Source organism: Marmota marmota, unplaced genomic scaffold, assembly GCF_001458135.2.
Source record: "Marmota marmota marmota unplaced genomic scaffold, marMar, whole genome shotgun sequence".
In the NCBI taxonomy this organism is placed as follows: domain Eukaryota; kingdom Metazoa; phylum Chordata; class Mammalia; order Rodentia; family Sciuridae; genus Marmota; species Marmota marmota.
In genome coordinates, this window is record NW_025999842.1 from 44,797,318 (window position 1) to 44,818,658 (window position 21,341).

The following is a 21,341-nucleotide window of genomic DNA, read 5'->3' on the forward strand; positions in this document are numbered from 1 at the left end:
GTTCCGCCTACCTGGCAGGCGCGGGGGGTGGGGGGCGGCTCTGCCCCTCAGCAGGCTGCTGGGCCTGTTCTGTGGGTGGTCACAGTTCCGTCTACCTTGCCTGCGCAGGGGGAGGGGGCGGCTCTGCCTCTCAGCAGGCCGCTGCTCCTGTTCTTGTGCTCACATGGGTGAACTATACAGGGTGAAGGGCCAGAGAGTAAATCAAGATTCTTATTTTCATTCTCATCATCTATCCATACAAACAAGAAGAGTTTGAAAAATAGGACTCTGAGTATGCCATACATGTTTTGAAAGTTAATTCCTTTTCTTTCCTCTTTTCTCGTCAGAACTATCATTTTCCACTCCCTCTTCTCCAGAAATCTTTCTCTTAAGCATTGTCTTTCTATTAGAAATTTCAATGATACAAAGCATAGTGACCAGCTGCAAAAAAAATGTCATATCTAAAGTACAAGCATCTACTGCACACCTGTTTGGTGGTTCCTTGTTTTTTTAAATACTAGGATGAATAGAAGAGACAAGGGAGGTACATTGCAAATAGAACATTATGTCAAACTAGTTTAAACTTCTTGAGTCTTAATTATGATGGCCTGATTATGGATATGGAGATATAAATGAGAAGCTACTTGTTCATGAAGATCTTTTTCTGCAACTGCCTGCTTTCCCTTGAAAATAAGTTACTTTCCAGTGCATACCCAGAAGATACATTTTGATCTTGTAATATTTTTTTTTTTAGAGAGAGAGAGAGAGAGAGAGAGAGAGAGGGAATTTTAATATTTATTTTTTAGTTTTTTGGCGGACACAACATCTTTGTTTGTATGTGGTGCTGAGGTTCAAACCCGGGCCGCATGCATGCCAGGCAAGCGCGCTACCGCTTGAGCCACATCCCCAGCCCACATTTTGGTCTTAAATACTCATGAGTCAATAAATATATTTTTTTCTTGTTGATAGAAAAAGCTTATGAGAAAGAGTGGTGACAATTGCTCAACACAGACGAAAAATAAATTATTGACAGAGAGAAAGAGAGGTGGTTGGAGGGGGTGAAAAGAGAAGAAGAGAAAGAATAAGGGAAAATGAAAATTTCATTTTAAGGAAAATAAATATTATTTTCAAATATCTATGCCACATACAGTCACCACATGAAAAACAATTGGTGATCTGTCTCACTTCACACAGCAACCTCGGTAACTCTTTACTCCATGTAAAATAACTCCTATAATTTTGATCAGAAGGTAGAGAAGGATGTAAAAATGTGAATACTTACAAAAGCCAAAAATCTAAGACCTATAACTCAAAAGTCAAAAACTATAATGTGGTTACTAAAAAGAAAAACAGTTGGTTGAGATATGGGTAATAAAAGCTGAAGAGTGATGGAAATACAAATACAAGTAATTCAGAAATAAATGTGCATCTACAAATAAATGTATCTACTTAAATGATGATAATAACTGTTTCACACTGTGCATTATAAATATTCTTGCACATTTTCTCTCTAGGCAGATTAGCTTATCCAAGCCAAAGGACAGACTGTGGCTATGAATCTGATCATCTGTGTGTCTCTGTGGACAGTTGGTGGGCCGGTAGGTTCACTTAGAGAGCAAAATAAATATTACCATTTCCCAAAAGAAGACATTCAACCTAAAACTTTCAGACTGAGACTAAACAAAATCAATACTCTTTCTTTTAAAAATGAATAAAATGAATCTAGGGTTGAGGGTGAGAGCTCTGTGGTAGAGTGCTTTACTAGGTTGAGCAAGGTCCTGGATTCGATTACTGGCAGCATAGATAAATTAATAAACAAACACAACAGAATCAGTTTGACGTATTCCTAGTGGCCTTTATGTCATGTTATGGACTTTACTAACCACAATGTTCATAATCATATATTCACCTTTTCACAGAACTCCAAGGGACCAATGCTGAGAGTTATATGGCATGTCCTGAAATTGACAGGGAATATTTGGAAAGTGAAAGACTAAGAAGTGTGAGATTAGGAAAACACTGCTTTTCATTCTGCTCAGATCAAATATGTTAAGTATTAAAATTCATAAACATGTCAGAGAATAATACCTACTGCACTCCATTTTATCATTTAGTAATCCAGGGCTTCAGTTGTACACTTAATGCTAAATAACAAGAAATGATTTTCTATATCTTTAATTTCATGTTCAAGTCATGAAAATAAATTACAGAACAACATTTTAGAAATATTTTCCAATTATTAGAAACAAGAACACATTAAATTTTACTTTCTCAGAGTAACACTCATGATATATAACCCTATGTTTTTTCCTCTTGCTACCCTGGATCTTTATTCTCAAAAACTCACCAACAGTTCTACCCACAGATCTAGAGTTTGAGTTTCATTGGTCTCGGATTAGTCTAGTAGTTTGAATCATTATCCTGTTACACTGGAGCATAGGACTGCATTCACAAATGCAGGGACAATCAGTATAAACCCAATATCTAATTAAATTAAGTTATCTAAATCTTCTGGAATAGGTTATCTGTAGGGAGATATTTTAAAGAGTCTTATTTAATTGTCAATCTAATTATTTATTAATCTAATGATTTATTGCCAGAACTTATAAATAAATTTGCTTTAGAGACACAGAATAAATAAAAAAACCTAGTGATTACATGATAAACTTAAATATGTTAAATAGAAAAGATCCATTAATCAAAACTATAATCATGTTAAAATATTTTAGAAAAAAATACCATTCACAGTACTACCTCAATGAGAGGTTTTGTATCATTCAATGGGCAATGTGATAGTTTTTTTTTTCCTTTCTAATGTAGTGTTTTAAAAATCAATATTGCCCAATCCATTAAAAATGACCCTTTTCTTTAAAATATTATAATCAAGTACTTTAACCAATATATATTCATGAATATAGGATTATTAACTGAGGCACAACAAAGTTATCTATACGATTCCCAGAGGGATTCTGTACAATGTTTTTTTCAATGTGCTAAAATGTTATCACCTTTCTGGATTTGTAAATTTCTCCTCAATGACCTGTGGCTTACTTAAATATATGCTCTTCAACATTTATTACTGCTTATGGTAATAATAAATCTTTTGTTCTTACAGATTTAAATTACTTTCTTAGTGTAATACCTTTCCTTGCTGCGGTTGATTCTGGCGTTCTGGGGATATCATCAGACCAAATCAGGTTTTTGCCACCACCCAAGGATCAGACGAGGTTTTGTTATGATGTTTCTGGCTGCCACTCATCCTTCTCTGAGATAATGAATAAATGGATTGACTTTTACCAGGTTTCTTCTTCAAGTTTTATAATTTATACTTTTAGCATATTAAAATAATTTATTTTGTTGTATAACTTTTTTGTTTAGGATTTTTTGTGCATTGTACAATATTTTTCTTAATATAAAAACATACGTTGTTATGCTAGATACGTTTATAATGTATATTTTACTAGGGCATTACATGTCATTGACATTACCACCACAATGCAGCATTAACACAAATTCTATGCATTCTTCTTTACTCAAACAAACTACGATACAAATTGTCAACACACAGGCTATTCTACTGCAGGTGAATAGGTTAGTATGCTTAATTGGAATTTCAGGTCAACTGTAATTTTTGAAGAAATGTGGTAATAGAATTGTGTTTGGATCAATAATCTCATTTCAGCTAAATTAATAATTAATCACCTGTGGTAGAAGCAAACAATTATCTGTTGCTCTGAATTAAATATTCAATGACCAAAACAAAATACATTGGTCAAATATAGATATGGAATAAAATCCATAATGAAAAGATATATTTATTAGTTGTTTAGATTAATTCATTAATTTAGGTATAATTAAACTTAACATTACAACAGTTTTTTTCTTCTTGCTGTTCATATTTTATGATAATTTAATAATGTTTGTGGGAAAAAAGTGACAAAAAAGATTTCTGGCCAGTATAAAATATGGACTCTTTGAAGATATTTGAAGTTTACTTCTTCTAGATGCATGTGCTTTACTCAATATAAAAATTTTTCTTTTGCCCTTTACAAAGGGTTATAGACAAAGGCTTTATACCTATTAATGCTTAAAAACAAAATCTTCCTTTCATGTAGAATATTGTGATATTATAAATCTGAACAAAATTAAATTTCAGGCAGAGGAATTGTTAGAGTCTCTCAAATCCTAATAAGTTTCTCCTTTTCAGTATATGAAGTTACCTACTAGTAACTTTGATGACCTTTTGAAATACCTATGGGATGCACATACCATATCCTTGAAAACCTCTGTCAAATCTTTTGAAGATAGGTAAGAATGGATCTGAAGTCGTTTCTCTTTAATATGATAAATGATTTTTGTCTTATTCATACCATTTTCTTCTTCTTCTTCTAGAGTGATAGTATTTCTTCAATCAGTGTTGAATAGCAGGTCTAATCAATGGGAATTACATTGATGAGGAGTAAATAAGTTATCATGATCTAGTTTAGAAGGTATTTTATGATGAGGGGAGGAAATATGAGCCAAAAGAACTGCATTATAAAACAAATGACATGCAATGAACTTTTCTAATTTTACAAATCAAAATATAGAAATAAAGACAAGCATTAATTCTGAGGTTTCCTCTCTGCTTGGGGGATTTAGATTGTTCTTTTCAATATTCAGCTTTCACATTTTATGGTTTCTTTCTTGTTTTCTGAGTCTATTTCTTTTTATTGTCATTTTAATGGGGCTTTGGTGGGTGGCAAATGTGTAACTCTTTGTTACAAATTGGCATTTTTACTCAAAAAAAAACTTTAACTTAGAACAGTCTTCTCTGTTGTTAACTGGGATCATTTCAGGATAGTTGTATTATATACTATTTATTTAGGTTACAATACACATTGTCTACTAATCTACCTCACTTGAAAGTTTGATAATAGCTCCTCAGGCAGTTTGAATCTGTCTGAAGGCCTATTGGTGAAAAGCAAATCTCTTAGTGATTACTATCATGGAAGATTCCAAATGTCTGTTCGGATGTCCTCTCATTTGTCAATCCAGTTGATGAGAACTCTGCTTGTCAAGTTCTGTGAGCTATTTTGAGGTTCTAAGCTGTTGAGTGTTTCTTGAAATAAAGTAATAATGTGTAGAATAAGATTTTTATTTGGATTTCTACAGATCTGATTTTCAAATCTTGGCTCCATTTGACCTGGGAATCCAAAGAGTAAAAAAATCTCATTTTCTCATTTTTAAAGTGGCCGTGTACAGTACCTGCCAGGATAATTTGGGAACTAATTGAGAAATGCAGGCACCAAGTTAACAAATCACTGGTTCCTGGGATGAATTCAGTGCACAGTAATCACAGTCACCCAGGACAAGAGATAGGGAGGACAGTAAAACAAGGGTTCTAAAGGCAGATTGTCAAGGTTTATAACCTGGCTGTGAAGTATATAAGCTGTGTGACCCAGTATTTTATTAGCTTTGTTCAAAAGAAAGCAGCGTTATCTACACCATTAAACCTCAGTGTCATACCACCATGTTTCCTGCTCCCATGTGTGGATTCAGCAGGGTGACTCTGCTGGTGCTTCCTGGCCTCACTCTCAGGTGGGTTGATTCTGACCAGCACCAGTAGAGGTGATTGGGTAAGCTCTGCTCTGATGCACTTATCTCCTTTATCAGCTGGGTCTGGGCATTGTCCCTGGTAGTGGCAGAGTTGCAAGAGAGAAATCAAGTGTGAAATTTCACTTCAAGCATAAGCTTATGCTTCATCAAGTCAGTTAATACTGACTTGATGAAGTGTCCAAATCAAGTCAAATGACCAAGCAGCAGTGGGGGTGGGAGGGTGTCAGGGGGTGGGGTTCTGCCTCTCACCTACTGCAGACTGGAAAATAACCTTAGAACCTAATCAGTTACCTTCTTCAGGCAGAAACATGATGAAGTGTTTATTTAAGTGAGAGATATAATACTGTGTGGCCTACACAAATTCCAATCAAGTTCTGTGGTCCCGGATTCTATGATGGGTTGATTCATAGATATCTATGTTTTCTCTTTATGAGAACCATTTAAAGTTTATTTTTTTATGGACATATTCTATTTCACTCATGGTCTTAACTAACCAATAAATCATTCATATGAAGCATTTTCAATGCTTCTTCTGTTCTGTTGTTCATGTGTCCTGTGTGTTTTAAACCAGTTCCCTCATCCCTTTTCACCTCTCCTATGTCTTTGTCTCCCTTGCAATTTGTTCATTACACTGTTACTAGGGCTTAGTGGCTCTTACTCAATATCCGTATGAACTGACATTTCCTTTCATTTTTGCTTGATAGAAAACTGATATATTAAGGGTACTGAAACCAACCCCAACCCTTGTCTTTAAGAATTCATTTCTGGCTACTCTACTAGTTCCAGGCTAGGGGTAGGTAGAGAGGATCCTACTAGCATGGGGGTCAAGGGGACAAGAAGTGTCCTCTGGGTTATTTTATGATTTACTTAACACTGTCAAGCTTCTTTTGTCTGGTGAATCCTACATGCGTAATGTCAAAATAAAATTAGATTGTCTAACTTTTAGAAATTAGAATATAATCTGACATCATAACAAACCTTCAAATATGTGAATAGTGCCATGGGAACACAGAAGAGTGGGAAGTGCTTGATTTTATTTTAGGTGGAGTGGAAAACTTTTTGAAGAAAGAAAATGTTCCTGGTAAGTCAAATGGGGAGTGCAAAGTGTTTTATGGAGAACAAGAATGTTTGCTAAACTGCAAATTGTTTAGCATGCTTACACTGTTCATAGACACAGGAACCCTGAAATATATAGTTATAAAACCATTTACTACTTTCTAATGTAGTTATTTGTCACCCAAATAAATGAGATAGTTCAGTTTTTAAGGGAATTCCTCCAGTAGATTTTTTTTTTTAAACTGAAGCCATTTAGCAAACTAGACAAGAAAATTAGACCTCTATTTCACTAGAATGCACAATGTTTTGGGGACTCCCTAACAACAGGAACCAAATTTTACCAAAAATGTCTAAATCCAGCAATAATTTTTACTTTAATCTTGATATTTTTTCTGTATGTTGCCAAGGAATATTATTTAAATGTATCCTTACATTCAGTTATTTTATGTCTTTTAAGTATAATGTGCTTAATTCAAAGCATAAAATGCAAACTAAAATATTAACAATAAAATATTTAAAATATTAAAACATTAGCAGATGCATTGCTCCTTCCCAGACTGAATTTTAAAATTATGGTTCTTTGCATTTCCTGAAAAATGGACAGAATTCATCACATTAAAAACCTATCTTCTAAGTAGATACAGTATGAATATTATTTATCAGCAAGAGACCATATTTTCTGAAAGAGGGAGGTTGAAATCTGAGATGATTTACCAAAATTAAATACTTTTTTTCATTCTTTAGATATGCCTTTTACTCTGAAGAGGAATCAGAATTTGAGAAAAATTGGATTATTGCCGTGGAATGTATAGGTGCATCCCGCATCCCTACAACTTTAATCAGAGTGCATAAATCCCAGAAGGGCCTTCCACCACGAATCCTTGTTAATACTGACAAAGCCCCTGTAATCAGTGACTTCACTGTTTTTCAGAACACCGTTTTGTTGGGTCTAAGCACTCTTGGCAAAGTGCATAAATCTTCAGGTAAGAATTTTAAAAGAACACTTCACAAATATCAAGATTATATCAAACAGCTAGCCAATGAATCAATTAAATCAAAGTATAGATGTCATAACATACTTCAAAAAGAAATTTATAATGTTCTATAGGTACCTTTTGCATTTTCTAGGTGCAATCATTCTTAATATATGGCAGGACCATTGAATGACTATGGTTCTCACCCTCATTGCCTGTTCTTTTATCTGGAGTCCATATTAAAGCTTGGGGTATAAAAAGATTGGATGATTTAACTATAATGATTTTGTTATTTTTCCGAGGTGCACTTTCTTTGATTTCATGGAAAATTGCAATGAAGACACAAACTTCAAGAAAGCTACTTCTAAAGACTTTTGATATACTTTTAGAAATATCTGAGTAAAAACTTCTCAAAATGGTTCAAGACTCGAAAATGGACCACTCTAAATTTTTGACAACCAATGACTTTTAAAAAATGAATATGATCACCATCATGTATCTTTGTCATTTCTGGTGTTTGAAAATTATGCTAATTTGTTAAGATTTGTCCATGCATTCCTACCATGAAATCCAATTTATTACTATGATTATTCTGTTCAAGCAATATTTCTTGATTTTTAAATTAATCAATATTTAAATTTTAAGATATAAGGAGACTGCATGAAGCTACCAAAAGAATCACTATAAAATTAGTAAATAGCTATTAAACTTGTACATCTGTTTTTGGTGTTATTCTATGTAACATAATTTCATGAAACTCAAAGGGATATACTCTGCTGATTCAAAACTAAAATCTGGAACAGTGTGAAATAAAATAGAAGCAGTCAATTTAAATGTCTATAATTCATAACACTGAACTGGCAAAGTATATACTGATTCATCAATTTTTTTCTGAATGTTTCTGCAGAACCCAAGTTTATAGCAATTACTTGATAATATATCAAGTTTCCTTCTTTGACCCATAGTTGATAATGAAAAATCCAGGGTCAATTTTTTTAGGGATGTTTCCTTTTAGGAGAAAGAATGTCCAGGAGATGGTGATTTCCAGGTTTTCTAATGTAGGTTTTCTCAGGGTTTAGTTCACAGATTAAATCTACCCACCACCTATTGGTAAGTGAAATTGAATAATTTGGTTTGAATAACATGAACTTTGAAGTAGAAAAGTTGTAATTGTAATATCAGCTCTGCGACTAGCCAGTACTGGGTCATTGTTCCAGTGCCCTCTGTATTTCAGGTTGCTTATTGTTATAATAATTAATATGAATCCTAGTTTGCAGGATTATTTTGAGGGTCAATGAAAACATGAATGAAAGGTGACTAACACTCTTCCCAACATGAGGTAGAGATGCATAAAAAGCAGCAGTTGTCACAATAATTGAACTGAGAGATGAAGAGATGAATGTATGCTCTTATGCTCTGTTGGTGGGACAAGCAACAATATATTAAACTGACAAGGGAGGCCTTAAGTGAAAATATGCACACTGTGTAGTAAAACTCCAAATCTTCTTCCTTATCTAGAATTTCATCATGTGATAAACCAGGTCTTCCCTCTTAAAGCAGTAAATGGGAAATTTCTCATATTCAGTCAACTCAGGAAGAAAGGCATAAACTTACTGGAAAAATTTAGTGATGTAAATTTCCCAGCCCATACTCTGCAGTACAGCAGTGACCAATCATTAGTTCAGCTCAAAGAGTTTTGAATCAGCTCTTTACTGCTCCTATTTTAAATATATAAGATATACCATGAATGAATATGACATACTACACAAAGCAATAAATAGAAAGCTACAGAAAATACTGGAAATTAAATAATTATAATTAATATTCTAATATTTACAGAATATTATCAATGTTTTGTTGCAAAAGAAAAGCAATACGATACTATAAAATCCTCATAGACATCAGTGCTGTTCCTTATTAGGCCTCTTTTTAGAAAGCAATACTTTTAGCTTCAGCTTTGACTTTTATTTCAAATGCAAAGTGCTGATCTCTCTTTGAGAGTTGTTATCACAAATGTTATATTTATTGTAGTGTAATTTTGCAGTTGATTGGGAAATCTAAAATTGAAAAACGTAGTATTTTATAAAAAATATATATTGCGACTCTAGTGACTTTATCTAAGATCTAATTGTGCTGTTGATAGTCCCTTTTCTCTTGTCTAATAGCCTCATCCCTTCTTTGTAGTCCTTGGAAGTAGGTTCAGTAGTTGAGTCATAGCAGTAAGCTATAAGTGCCGCAGTCTGGCTGGGCACAATCAGGAGCCACTTGTCAAAAGAAACTAACTTTATTTTTAGAACCACACACGCCAAACAAAACAGCCTCTCAGGAAAAACCCTCAGAGCCTCAACTGCCACCACCGGCTTTCCACAAGCCTCTCTCTCCCACACAAGCTTCTCTCCACCTCCCACAATCCTCCTGCTCTTGAGGCCGATTGGCTGGGTCACGTGGGCGGAGCCAAAAAAGTCCCCCAATGAGCAGCTCCGTGGTCTGAAAGGGCAGGGAAACAGCCCAATGAGCATCACCACAGAGGAGCCAATCAGCTAGATGTTGCTGGGGCCGCTGTGAGCCAATCATCAGCCGGCAGCTGGAAGTTTGCTGGGGCCCCTTCGGCTGTGGCTCTCAACATCTCCCCCTCTCTGTTTAAACAAAAAGCATGTGGCTTAGGGACCGTGCCTGCCTTAGGTTGTCCAATAGTACATATGGTCCTTACCCGTTAGGTTGGTACCATTGCAATTGGATCTTACCCGTCATTGACTACTGGTCCAATATATAGCCACACCTGTGGAGAGGTCTTTGTACCAGCGGGGGGGTGAGGTTCTTTGCCTCACCTCTGTTGGCCCCCAAATTTTAGCTGGACGATCATGACAAGCAGAAGGGAGGAAGATACACCAAGCCAATTGACGGCTCCTTTTGGAAAAATTGTACCACCGATGACATCATCAGCAAAAATACCCCAACACTACCACAAGTCGCTGCACCAACAGATAGTTCACAATGCATACAGGTGAGCTCACAATGTGTCCAGGCAAGTTCTGCAAGCAGTTCAGTGATGGCTATTGTAGAAGCTGTAGATTGGTTTTATCTTTGACTTCACCAGCACTGGGATGAAGATAGGAATTCTGGCAATAATGGCTAAAGAAAAAATTATGTAACATTACAGAAGGCACTAAAAGAAAACAATTTTCTTAACAATTTACATTATCTTTAAGAGAATTATTAAATATAATGAAAAGGAAAGGTGAAAGTAAACAAACAGATCTGTTAACCTTCTTTTGTGTTCACATATTAAAACAATCTTTAACAGCTGTTTACCCAATTAAATTAAACCATTTAAATCACGTGAATTAAAAAAAAATATTTGGATCCATTTTATCATGAGCGCTCATCATATATGATATATGGACATACATACATTCAAACATATAACACAAAACACAAGTGTGCACACATAATATAATACATACAACACATAACATTATAGTAAAGGCCTTATAACTTTTTACAGGTGAAATCTCCATTGCAATGTTTAAAAACTCTATAGTCAAAAAATAGAACTGATCAGCAAAACATTAACCTAGGTCTGTATGAGCTCAAAAAACAAAATAGAACTTCATGATATGGCAAAGGGCAATAATAAAATAGATATTGAAAAAAGCATCCTGGTTCTGTTGCAGATGTAAGAATAGCCAAACTGGAGTTTTGGATATCAGTTGTTATGGATTTGAGCCAAATCATCTTCTTTTTGGTCTGTAGAAATCGCTTTAGTTAATCTTTCTGGAATCCAAATCGGCTGCTGTTCTCCCTGTGGAAACACATAAACAGACCCCCGACTCCAGACAATCACTGGGTCAGGACCTTGGTTAATCTCTCTGGAATCCAAATCGGCTGCTGTTCTCCCTGTGGAAACACACAAACAGACCCCCGACTCCAGACAATTACTGGGTCAGGACCTTTCCATTGTCCTGTTAGAATATCCTTCCAAAGTACCTTGGGCTTATGTACATTTTTTGGACACATATGCCTTTCCGCAGCACTAAGTCCTGATGAATCCAAATTTAAAAAGTTTAGAGTAAAAAGGGTTATTTTAAGTTTATCTTTGGGGAATATATACCCCTTCCCAATTCCTTCTTTTTGCTTTAATAAGTACATTTTAATAGTTTGATGAGCTCTTTCAACTATGCCTTGTCCCTGTGGATTGTATGGGATTCCTGTTATATGAGTAATGCCAAATGTTGAGCAAAATTGTTTAAAAGAGGTAGAAGTATAACCAGGGGCATTATCTGTTTTTAACTGTTTTGGAACACCCACAGTGGCAAAATTTTGTAAGCAATGAGCTATAACATCTTTAGTTTTTTCTCCGGCATGAAGGGAGCCCATCAAAAATCCAGAAGAAGTATCAACTGTAACATGCAAATATTTTAATTTTCCAAATTCTGGCAAGTGTGTGACGTCCATCTGCCAAATATGGTTAGGTATCAATCCTCTAGGATTGACTCCAAGATTAACTTGTGGTAAAAAGGTCACACAATTTTGACATTGTTTTATTATTTGTCTAGCTTGTTCCTTAGTTATTTTAAAACGCTTTTGTAAAGTATTAGCATTGACATGGAACTTTTTATGAAAATTTATAGCTTCTTCTAGTGTAGAGAAAATATGTATGTCATGTGTAGTTTTATCTGCTAAATCATTGCCCAAACTAAGGGCTCCAGGCAATCCTGTATGTGCCCTGATATGTCCTATAAAGAATGGATCTTTTCTGTCCCAGATTAGACTTTGTATAGTGGAAAGCAAAGAGAAAACAGTAGAAGAAGGGGAAATCCTACCAGCATCTTCAAGAGATACTATAGCATTAACTACATACTGACTATCAGAAAATAAATTAAATACAGAATCTTTAAACATCACAAAAGCTTGTAAAACTGCATTAAGCTCTACCTTTTGAGCTGATTGTTTGGGTACTAAAAATGTAAAAGTTTGATCAGGGGTAACTACTGCTGCTGTACCATTATTTGACCCATCAGTGAATATATTTGGAGCATTCATGATAGGTGTTTTTCTTGTCATTTTTGGAAAAATTACAGGATGCAATGACCAAAAAGACAATAAAGGATTAGATGGTAAGTGGTTATCAAATGAAACATTAGATTTGCACATGATTATTGCCCAAGTATTTAACTCATTAGCTAACTCATCAATTTGATTCATAGTATATGGAGTAATAATTTTATTGGGAGAAATTCCAAACACTCCCTTTGCTGCTTTTATTCCTTTGAGTATTAATTGTCCTACAGCCTCAGGATACCTAGTAAGAATAGTGTTAGGAGAATAAGATAAATGTATCCATAATAATGGACCTTCTTGCCAAAATACTCCTGTAGGAATATTTTTTGTTGGTAGTACAATAAATAATAAAGGCAAACTTATATCAATTCTATCCAAATGCATATTTTCCATATATGTTTCAATGATTTTTAATGCCTTTCTTGCTTCAGGCGTTAACATTCGGGGTGAATTTGGATCTGATGGACCTTTTAGGATATCAAATAAAGGTCCCAACTCTCCTGTTGGTATACCTAAATAAGGCCTTATCCAATTTATGTCTCCTAATAACTTTTGAAAGTCATTAAGTGATTTGAGTTGATCTACTCGTATTTGAATTTTTGGTGGACGGACCATGGTTGAGGATAATAGAACTCCTAAATAATTAATTGGAAAATTTAATTGTACTTTATCTATTGCTATCTCTAGATTATAATTTTTTAATAAGTTTGTAAGTGTGGCATAACATTCTAGCAATGTGTTTTTATCTTTGTGTGCTAATAATACATCATCCATATAGTGAAATATTTGTAGTTCAGGATTTTGATTTCTAAGTGGCTGGATTACTTTGTTAACATAAATTTGACACATAGTTGGGCTGTTAGCCATCCCTTGAGGGAGTACTTTCCATTCATATCTCTGATCAGGACCTTCATGATTCAGTGCAGGGATAGTAAATGCAAAACGTGGACTATCCTCAGGATGAATTGGAATTGAAAAAAAACAATCTTTAATATCTATAACTAAAACATACCAGGTTTTTGGCAAAGCAGACAATTGAGGAATCCCTGATTGAGCAGGTCCCATAATAACCATCTCATTATTAATGGCTCTTAAATCTTGCAATAATCTCCATTTACCAGATTTCTTTTTGATGACAAAAATGGGAGTATTATGGGGAGATACAGAAGGTTGTATATGTCCTTCTGCTAATTGTTGTTTGACCAGGTCATGGGCTGCTTGTATCTTTTCTTTAGTCAGGGGCCACTGAGGAACCCATACTGGTCTTTCTGATTTCCAAGTAATTTTTATTGTCTCAGTGGCCCTTTCTGAAAATCCAACCCATGTCTGTCTGTTCCTTGATCTATTTGTATTGGTGCTGCTATACCTTGTTCTTGTTTTTCTAATCTTTTTCCTTTCCTAAAACCTTGTCTAGTCATAATAGTGGGTGCATTTTGGTTGATGTTATTTGTTAATGTCAAACCTAATTGATCTAGGACATCTCGTCCCCATAAATTTACGGGAAGATGATCCAATACATATGGCTGTATAGTTCCTTCACATCCTTCAGGATCCTTCCAATCTAATACCATTGCACTTCTATGGGGATTAGTCGCCACTCCTAGGCCTCGAAGCGTTTGAGTGGCTTGTTGTAATGGCCAATGTTTTGGCCATTCTTGACGAGAGATGATGCTAAGGTCTGCACCTGTATCCAGTAGCCCATTAAATTCATGTCCTTGAATATTTAGTTTTAGCATGGGGCGAGAATCTAAATTTAAAGAAAGCATAGCCCAATCTACACCTGTGGAGCCTAATCCCTTGGAACCTCTTTCTACAGTACGACTGGAAAATTTATCATGTAGGCTGGGTATTATTAGTAACTGTGCTATTCTATCTCCTGGTGAAATTACTGATATACCCTTTGGAGAACTGGCTATAATTTTTATTTCACCTTCATAATCGGGATCAATTACCCCAGGACTTATCATAAGTCCTTTTAGAGTAGAAGAGCTGCGTCCCAATAATAAGCCTACTGTTCCTTTGGGAAGAGGTCCTTTCACCCCTGTGGGAATGATTTGAACTCCCATCTCTGGAGTTAGTACTGCTCTGGCGGAGGCGCAGATGTCCAACCCTGCGCTCCCTCTGGTTTGTCTGATGAGGGATCTGATGGACAATGTGTCCTGGGCACTACCCTGATGGGGTTGCTGGGTTCCTCCAGTGCTCCGTATATTTGTGGTTTTGGGCCCCGGAGCATTGGGCCCCCCTGTCCATTTTTTGGCAATGGAGCCCGATGCCTTTCTCCACGATATCGTGGATAAACACCTGGTCCTTGTTCGTTTTTTGATAATGGAGTACCCTCTATGGTGGTTTGAGAACGGCATTCATTAGCCCAATGTCTCCCTCTACGGCATCGTGGGCAAATACCTGGTATTCTACTCCTTTGATACCTAGTTTTGTTAAACCCTCCTCCAATGGGGCAATTCCTTTTAAAATGTCCTGTTTGTTCACAATTGTAGCATGTTCTTGGCCTGGCATCTAAAGCCTGTTTTACTGCAGCTGCCACAATTTGCCCTTGTTCATTAATGTCTCTGGCATCTAAAGCCTGTTTTACTGCAGCTGCCACGACTTGCTCTTGTTCATTAATGTCTCTACATAATTTAATATATGTGTTTAAATCTTCATGTTTCCATGGTCTAATGATATCTCTGCACCAACGATTCGCTTGCTCATAAGCCAGGTGTTTTAGTAATGGCATTGCTTGTTCTGTATTCCCAAAAACTCTGGTAGCTGTTTGAATAAGCCTATCTACAAATTCAGCATAAGGTTCATTAGCTCCTTGTATTACCTTAGATAATTGACCTTGTAAACCTCCATGTCCTTGTAAAGTCTTCCATGCCTTAATTGCATCTGCAGCAATTTGTGCGTATACACCAGGATCATATGCAATTTGTTGCTGCTGATCCTCATAAGGTCCCTTTCCTAACAACATATCTAGATTTCTCTGAGGATAACCAGCTGCTGCATTTCGCCTAGCCGTCTCCTTGCAAAATTCCTCATTGGCAACCTTCCATAACAGGTATTGTCCTCCATTTAGCACAGCTTTACACATATTAGCCCAATCTGCTGGCGTCATGTTCAAGTTGTTAATGGATTCGACCATGCTTACAGTGAAGGGTGCTTGAGGACCATAGGTTGTTACAGCCTCTTTTAGCTGCTTCACTGTTTTGAAATTTAAAACTTGGTAAAATCGCTGCCCTCCTGCCTCAAATACAGGGCATGTTAATATTTGAGATCTTGTCTCAGGATCCCAACTATCAACTGCGGGGGTTGGGGACCTCCCAGCATATGGAGGTGGCCTTGTTAGTTGGACACTTACGTCCTCTGGTGATAGAAAGGTGTTAGTAGCAGTCTCCTGTTGTAACTTTCCCCCTGATGGCTTTTTCTGTTTTACACTTTCTTTCTCTGTCTGACTAGCTTGAGAGGCCTTCTCTTTTACTTGAATCTTTTCCTCTGTCTGACTAACTTGAGAGACCTTCTCTTTTACTTGAATCATTATGTCTTCTTCTTCCTCTACCATTGTCTGAACTGAAGGCTTTGGACTAAGCAAACAAGATATGAACGTCCACAATGGCAATGTGCCAACTGGCAGAGTCCCTGGGCTTTTCTTTTCTATTCTTTTTAAATCTTCACCATGATGGTTCCATTGTGATATATTTAACAACTCCTCCTTAAAAAGCCATGGGCTACATTTTTGTATTGTATCAACGTATGCCCTGATTGTTCTTGATTTTACTGAGATGCCTCCTTCCTCTAACAATTTACTTAACACTCTTTCAGTTTGTTTTTTACTAATTTCTGATCCCGTATTTCTACTATAATACAACCCAACAAGATAACGCCTAACAAAACTGAAACAGAGTGAAACAAAATTGGAACAACACAAAATCATTATAATAGCCTCCTGAAATGTCCATCCGTCCTTTCTCCCTATCTGTTCCTCAGATGTGAGCGGTTTTTCTTCCATCTTACACATCTCCAGGGACAGGCAACTTAAAACAAAAGTGAAACAAAATAACAAAAGAAGAATCTTAAAATGGCTACCCATCCTCTTGCCCTGCCCTCAGGGGCGAGCAGTTCACTTACCCTCAGTCGCTCCCCGTGCGAGCCACCAAATGCCGCAGTCTGGCTGGGCACAATCAGGAGCCACTTGTCAAAAGAAACTAACTTTATTTTTAGAACCACACACGCCAAACAAAACAGCCTCTCAGGAAAAACCCTCAGAGCCTCAACTGCCACCACCGGCTTTCCACAAGCCTCTCTCTCCCACACAAGCTTCTCTCCACCTCCCACAATCCTCCTGCTCTTGAGGCCGATTGGCTGGGTCACGTGGGCGGAGCCAAAAAAGTCCCCCAATGAGCAGCTCCGTGGTCTGAAAGGGCAGGGAAACAGCCCAATGAGCATCACCGCAGAGGAGCCAATCAGCTAGATGTTGCTGGGGCCGCTGTGAGCCAATCATCAGCCGGCAGCTGGAAGTTTGCTGGGGCCCCTTCGGCTGTGGCTCTCAACATATAAGGATGGCTACAATCCTAATTCATTTCTAGGACATGCTAAGGGAGCAAACTCTTTGCATCATGCAGTATAAATATCAGCCACTTAAGCAACACTAAGAGACAAAATACACAAAGCAATGTGAGCCTCCTGACTCTGTTTTATTTATCTAAAATGGATATAGGATCAGTGGGAAAGATAATAGTAGGTAGTTAATAAGAGATCCTCAGCTATGTATGTTTGAATTTAAACACATTTTTAAAAACACTCACCCATTCTTTCTTTATTTCTACCTGGTACTTCACTCTTGATAGAAGATACCATTCCTAATACAGCATTTTTGCTTCCGCACCACGTCATGCTCTCTTTCAACTTCATTTTCTGTGCAGTGGGGAAATTTTCGACATCATTTTAGTTATCTGGCATAATAAAAGAGATTATTCTTTGAATTTCCTTCCAAATATGTGTTAACCAAGCGATAGTCTTTGATCAAAATGATGTGGAAATCCTATTATCATTTGTCATTGTGTCATTTTGGTTTATAGATCCTAGTTTGTGCTAAACTTTTAAAAACTAATCTTCTTGTGCTTATGGTTACATTGTTTTTATTGCTTTTATTTTGGTACATTATCTTTCATTGTACTTTTCTTCACATTTTTAATCCCATTATAAAATATTTTTTGAAATTTATAGATTAAACATTTCTTGTCAGTTTTTTATCACAATATTTATCCATTGATATATTGTTAAATAAGCTAATTGTAAAAAACGTCAATGGAAATGATGGCAGAAAATGGAAAGATTGTCACTATATTACAATAAAATCACCTTGGGGTCATTATTACTTAAGGTGAAACAACTTACAATATCAAGAGATGAGGTCCATAGCCTTTCACAGGCCATCAAATCTAATCTACTTATGCTATCCAAGAAAGTAAAAAATTAATATTTAGGCATTTGTAACAGTCTTTCTTCCTAAAAAATAATTGTATTTACAAATAAAAATTTTCTACAAGTTAGATAAAAGGATAATTGTGTTCCTAAGAAATAAGGTATAAAAGTTTAATGCTTAGTAGCTTTTTAAGGAGCTTAAATTGATAATATTTATTACTAGTAATTCTGAATCTATTGAAAAGGAATAGATTGCAAAATCATTTGGTTGTTTTTGAACTTGTCAAAATTTTGAAGTATTTAGGACCAGACTTTCAGTACTCTATTTGTTTTTTTTCTTGCCGTGCAATTAACTTTCCATAAATTTTACAAGTCAGAAATGAGGAGAGTGGGGAACATTTGATCTAATCAAATGCAATATATGATCAAGTTGTCTGAAGGGAAACTTAATCTTTGGCCAAGAACTTTTGCACCCATGACATATTACTTTGGACATAATTATTTGATTCTGATTGTCAAATGATCATTTCAATCAATACATTGGTGTAAATAACATTTGCAAATGAATGATTGCCAAATTCACCACCTTTTCCATAATTTCATTATATAAGCAATTGCTCACTGACCTAAAATTATGAAGAACCAGAGCACTTATGTACTCTTAAGCCATAACTTTGCTGTGCTCTGTGTATAATTTATGGTGTTATCTAAAAATTCATTTTAAAGCTTAAGACTTAGGTCAAGCAATTATCTTTGAAAAGTAGAAATTTTGTTTGAGGTTTTTGTTTCTACAATTGAGATTCTTGGTTGAATTGATCCTTTGTATAAAGTCATCAGTTTGAGGTTTATTATATTAAACTTACCATCCCACCAACTGTCCAAAGATACGCACAGAGGATCCCCAGAGTCATGGCCACAGTCAGTCTTATGGGTGGGATCAACTAGTCTATTTAAAAGAGAGGACATAGAATTGGGTTTATTAGGCTCATTTCTAGCCTACATACACAAATTTTTGTCTATCTATTGAGAAAAAAATATATATATATCTATATATATATCTATATCTATCTATCTATGTATATATTTCCCAACTGTTTATTCTCTGGAAAAATTGTCCCCATTCTCATTACTTTCCTTCTTCTACTTCAAAGCATTTTGCTTTTCATCTCACATTTATTTGCTTACCTTTCCTTTAACATCATCCTCTATTGTGTCTCCTGGGCATCATTAATTTTCTTAAGTCTCTGTAGTTGTTACTTTTTGCTTAGTAACTTTTCTACTCTTCACTAACTCAAAGTTAGGGAGTCAATATTTATATATGTTAAAAAATCTAGATTCCCTTTTCATTAAATAAATTTTTTCCCACACTTTACCCACTGTTTGACCCTAGAAGATTAAGTTAAAATGTACAGTTTAGTGTATATTTTTGTACATTCTGCAAATGATTTCAGTCAAAGACAAGGTGAATTCTCTGCTGAATTCTACCAGGCCTTTTAAAGAACCAGGCCCAAAGCTCCTCAGATTACTCATATTATTACATGAAATGTAAATGAGGGGACACTGCCAAATTCATTCTATGAAGTCAGTATCACCCCAATACATAAACCAGATAAGGACTCACGAGGAAAGAAGACCACAGACCACTATCCTCGATGAAAATAGATGTAAAATTCTTTCATAAAACATTAGCAAATCATATTCATTAACATATTAAAACAAGATTGTAAGTCTTGATCAAGGTAGCTTAATTCCAGGGATGTAAGTTTGTTTCAATATACACAAGACAGAAGATGTGATTTTGCCACATAATTAGAATTAAGAGGGGAAAATCATGTAAATAATCTTTATAAATACAGAAAGAGTTTTGACATGGGGCTGGGACTGTAGCTCAGTGGCAGAGAGATTGCCTAGTGTGTGTTTTAATACTAATTCATGATAAAAACATTGAACCAACCAGAAATAGAAGGAACTAAGCTCAATATTATAAAGGATATAATGACAACCTCATAGTGAATGGCAACAAACAAAAAGCATTTTTTCTAAAGTCAGGAACAAGACAAGTATATGCACCTTATTCTCCTATTCATTTAAGTACCTGAGATTCAAGCCAAAGGAATTGCACAAAAGAAATAAATGAAAGGGATAAAAGTAGGCAAGAAAAAAAGTAAATTATTACCGGTTGCCAATGATATGATCCTATACTTAGAAAATACAAAAATCTTCCCCTAGAAGACCTCTAGAGCTAATAATTTCAGCAAAGAAGCAACATACAAACATCAATATAGTAACATACAGTATCAATAGATTTTCTACACATTAATAATGAATCCTCTAAAAGGAAATTGGGAAAACAATTCAATTCACAATACCCCTAGCATGTACCACCTCCAAAAAATAAAATAAATAAATAAATAAATATAACCAAAGAGGTGAAAGATCTCTATAATGAAAATTTCAGAACACTAAAAAAATTGAAGAATACACTAGAAGATGTAGAAGATGGAATGACTTTCCTTGTTCTTGGATAGGCAGAAATAATATAGTTAAAATTATGATGTTACCAAAAGCAATTTACAGTTTCAGTGCAAATCTTATCAAAATTCCTATCAAAAATGTGAATACATTTTTCAAAAACTATAGAAATCATTCCTAAAATTCATATATAAAAACAAGACCCAGAATAGCCCAAACTATTCCAAGCTAAAAGCAATGCTGGAGGCATCACATACACCCAATTTTAAATTATTCCACAGAGGTATATTTACAAAAAAGAGCATGATACTGGCACAAAAACAGCACATAAAACAATGAAAAAGGATTGAGATGCAGAAGCAAACTCACAAAGATTCAATCTTTGGGTCTTTGACAAAGGAACCAAAAACACACACTAGAGAAAGTACAGTTTTGTTACATAGTGGTGCTGGGGAAACTGTGCATTTTGAGAAGAATAAAACTATCTTTATCTCTCATACTTCAGAGAAATCCACTAAATGTGGATCAAAGACATGGAAATCGGACCAGAGCTACTGGAACTGCTAGAACAAAACATAGGGTCGACGCTGGTAACATTTACATGCAGGCAACAATTTTGTAATAGGATTCCTAAAGCTTGGGATATCATACCAAGAATTTTGACATCAAATAAAAAAGGTTCTGCACAGTAAAGGAAACAATTAACAGTGTGAAAAAAGACCTTGCAGGATGGGAGAAAATCTTTGCCAGCTACTCTTCTGACAGAGGATTAAGAATCAAAAT

General features: G+C 35.5%; 1 protein-coding gene across 1 annotated transcript in view; it reads left to right on the top strand.

The window, feature by feature from the left end:
• The window catches only part of LOC107152124 (protein LEG1 homolog), an 18,977-nt gene extending 9,670 nt beyond the window's left edge, over positions 1-9,307 (top strand). Inside the window, exons 2-6 of the mRNA XM_015497644.1 lie at positions 1,494-1,577; positions 3,095-3,279; positions 4,187-4,287; positions 7,378-7,616; positions 9,126-9,307. Of these exons, the coding sequence (XP_015353130.1) occupies positions 1,494-1,577; positions 3,095-3,279; positions 4,187-4,287; positions 7,378-7,616; positions 9,126-9,307 (791 nt within the window). The remainder of the gene's footprint in view (positions 1-1,493; positions 1,578-3,094; positions 3,280-4,186; positions 4,288-7,377; positions 7,617-9,125) is intronic.
• The last annotated feature ends 12,034 nt before the right edge of the window (positions 9,308-21,341 follow it).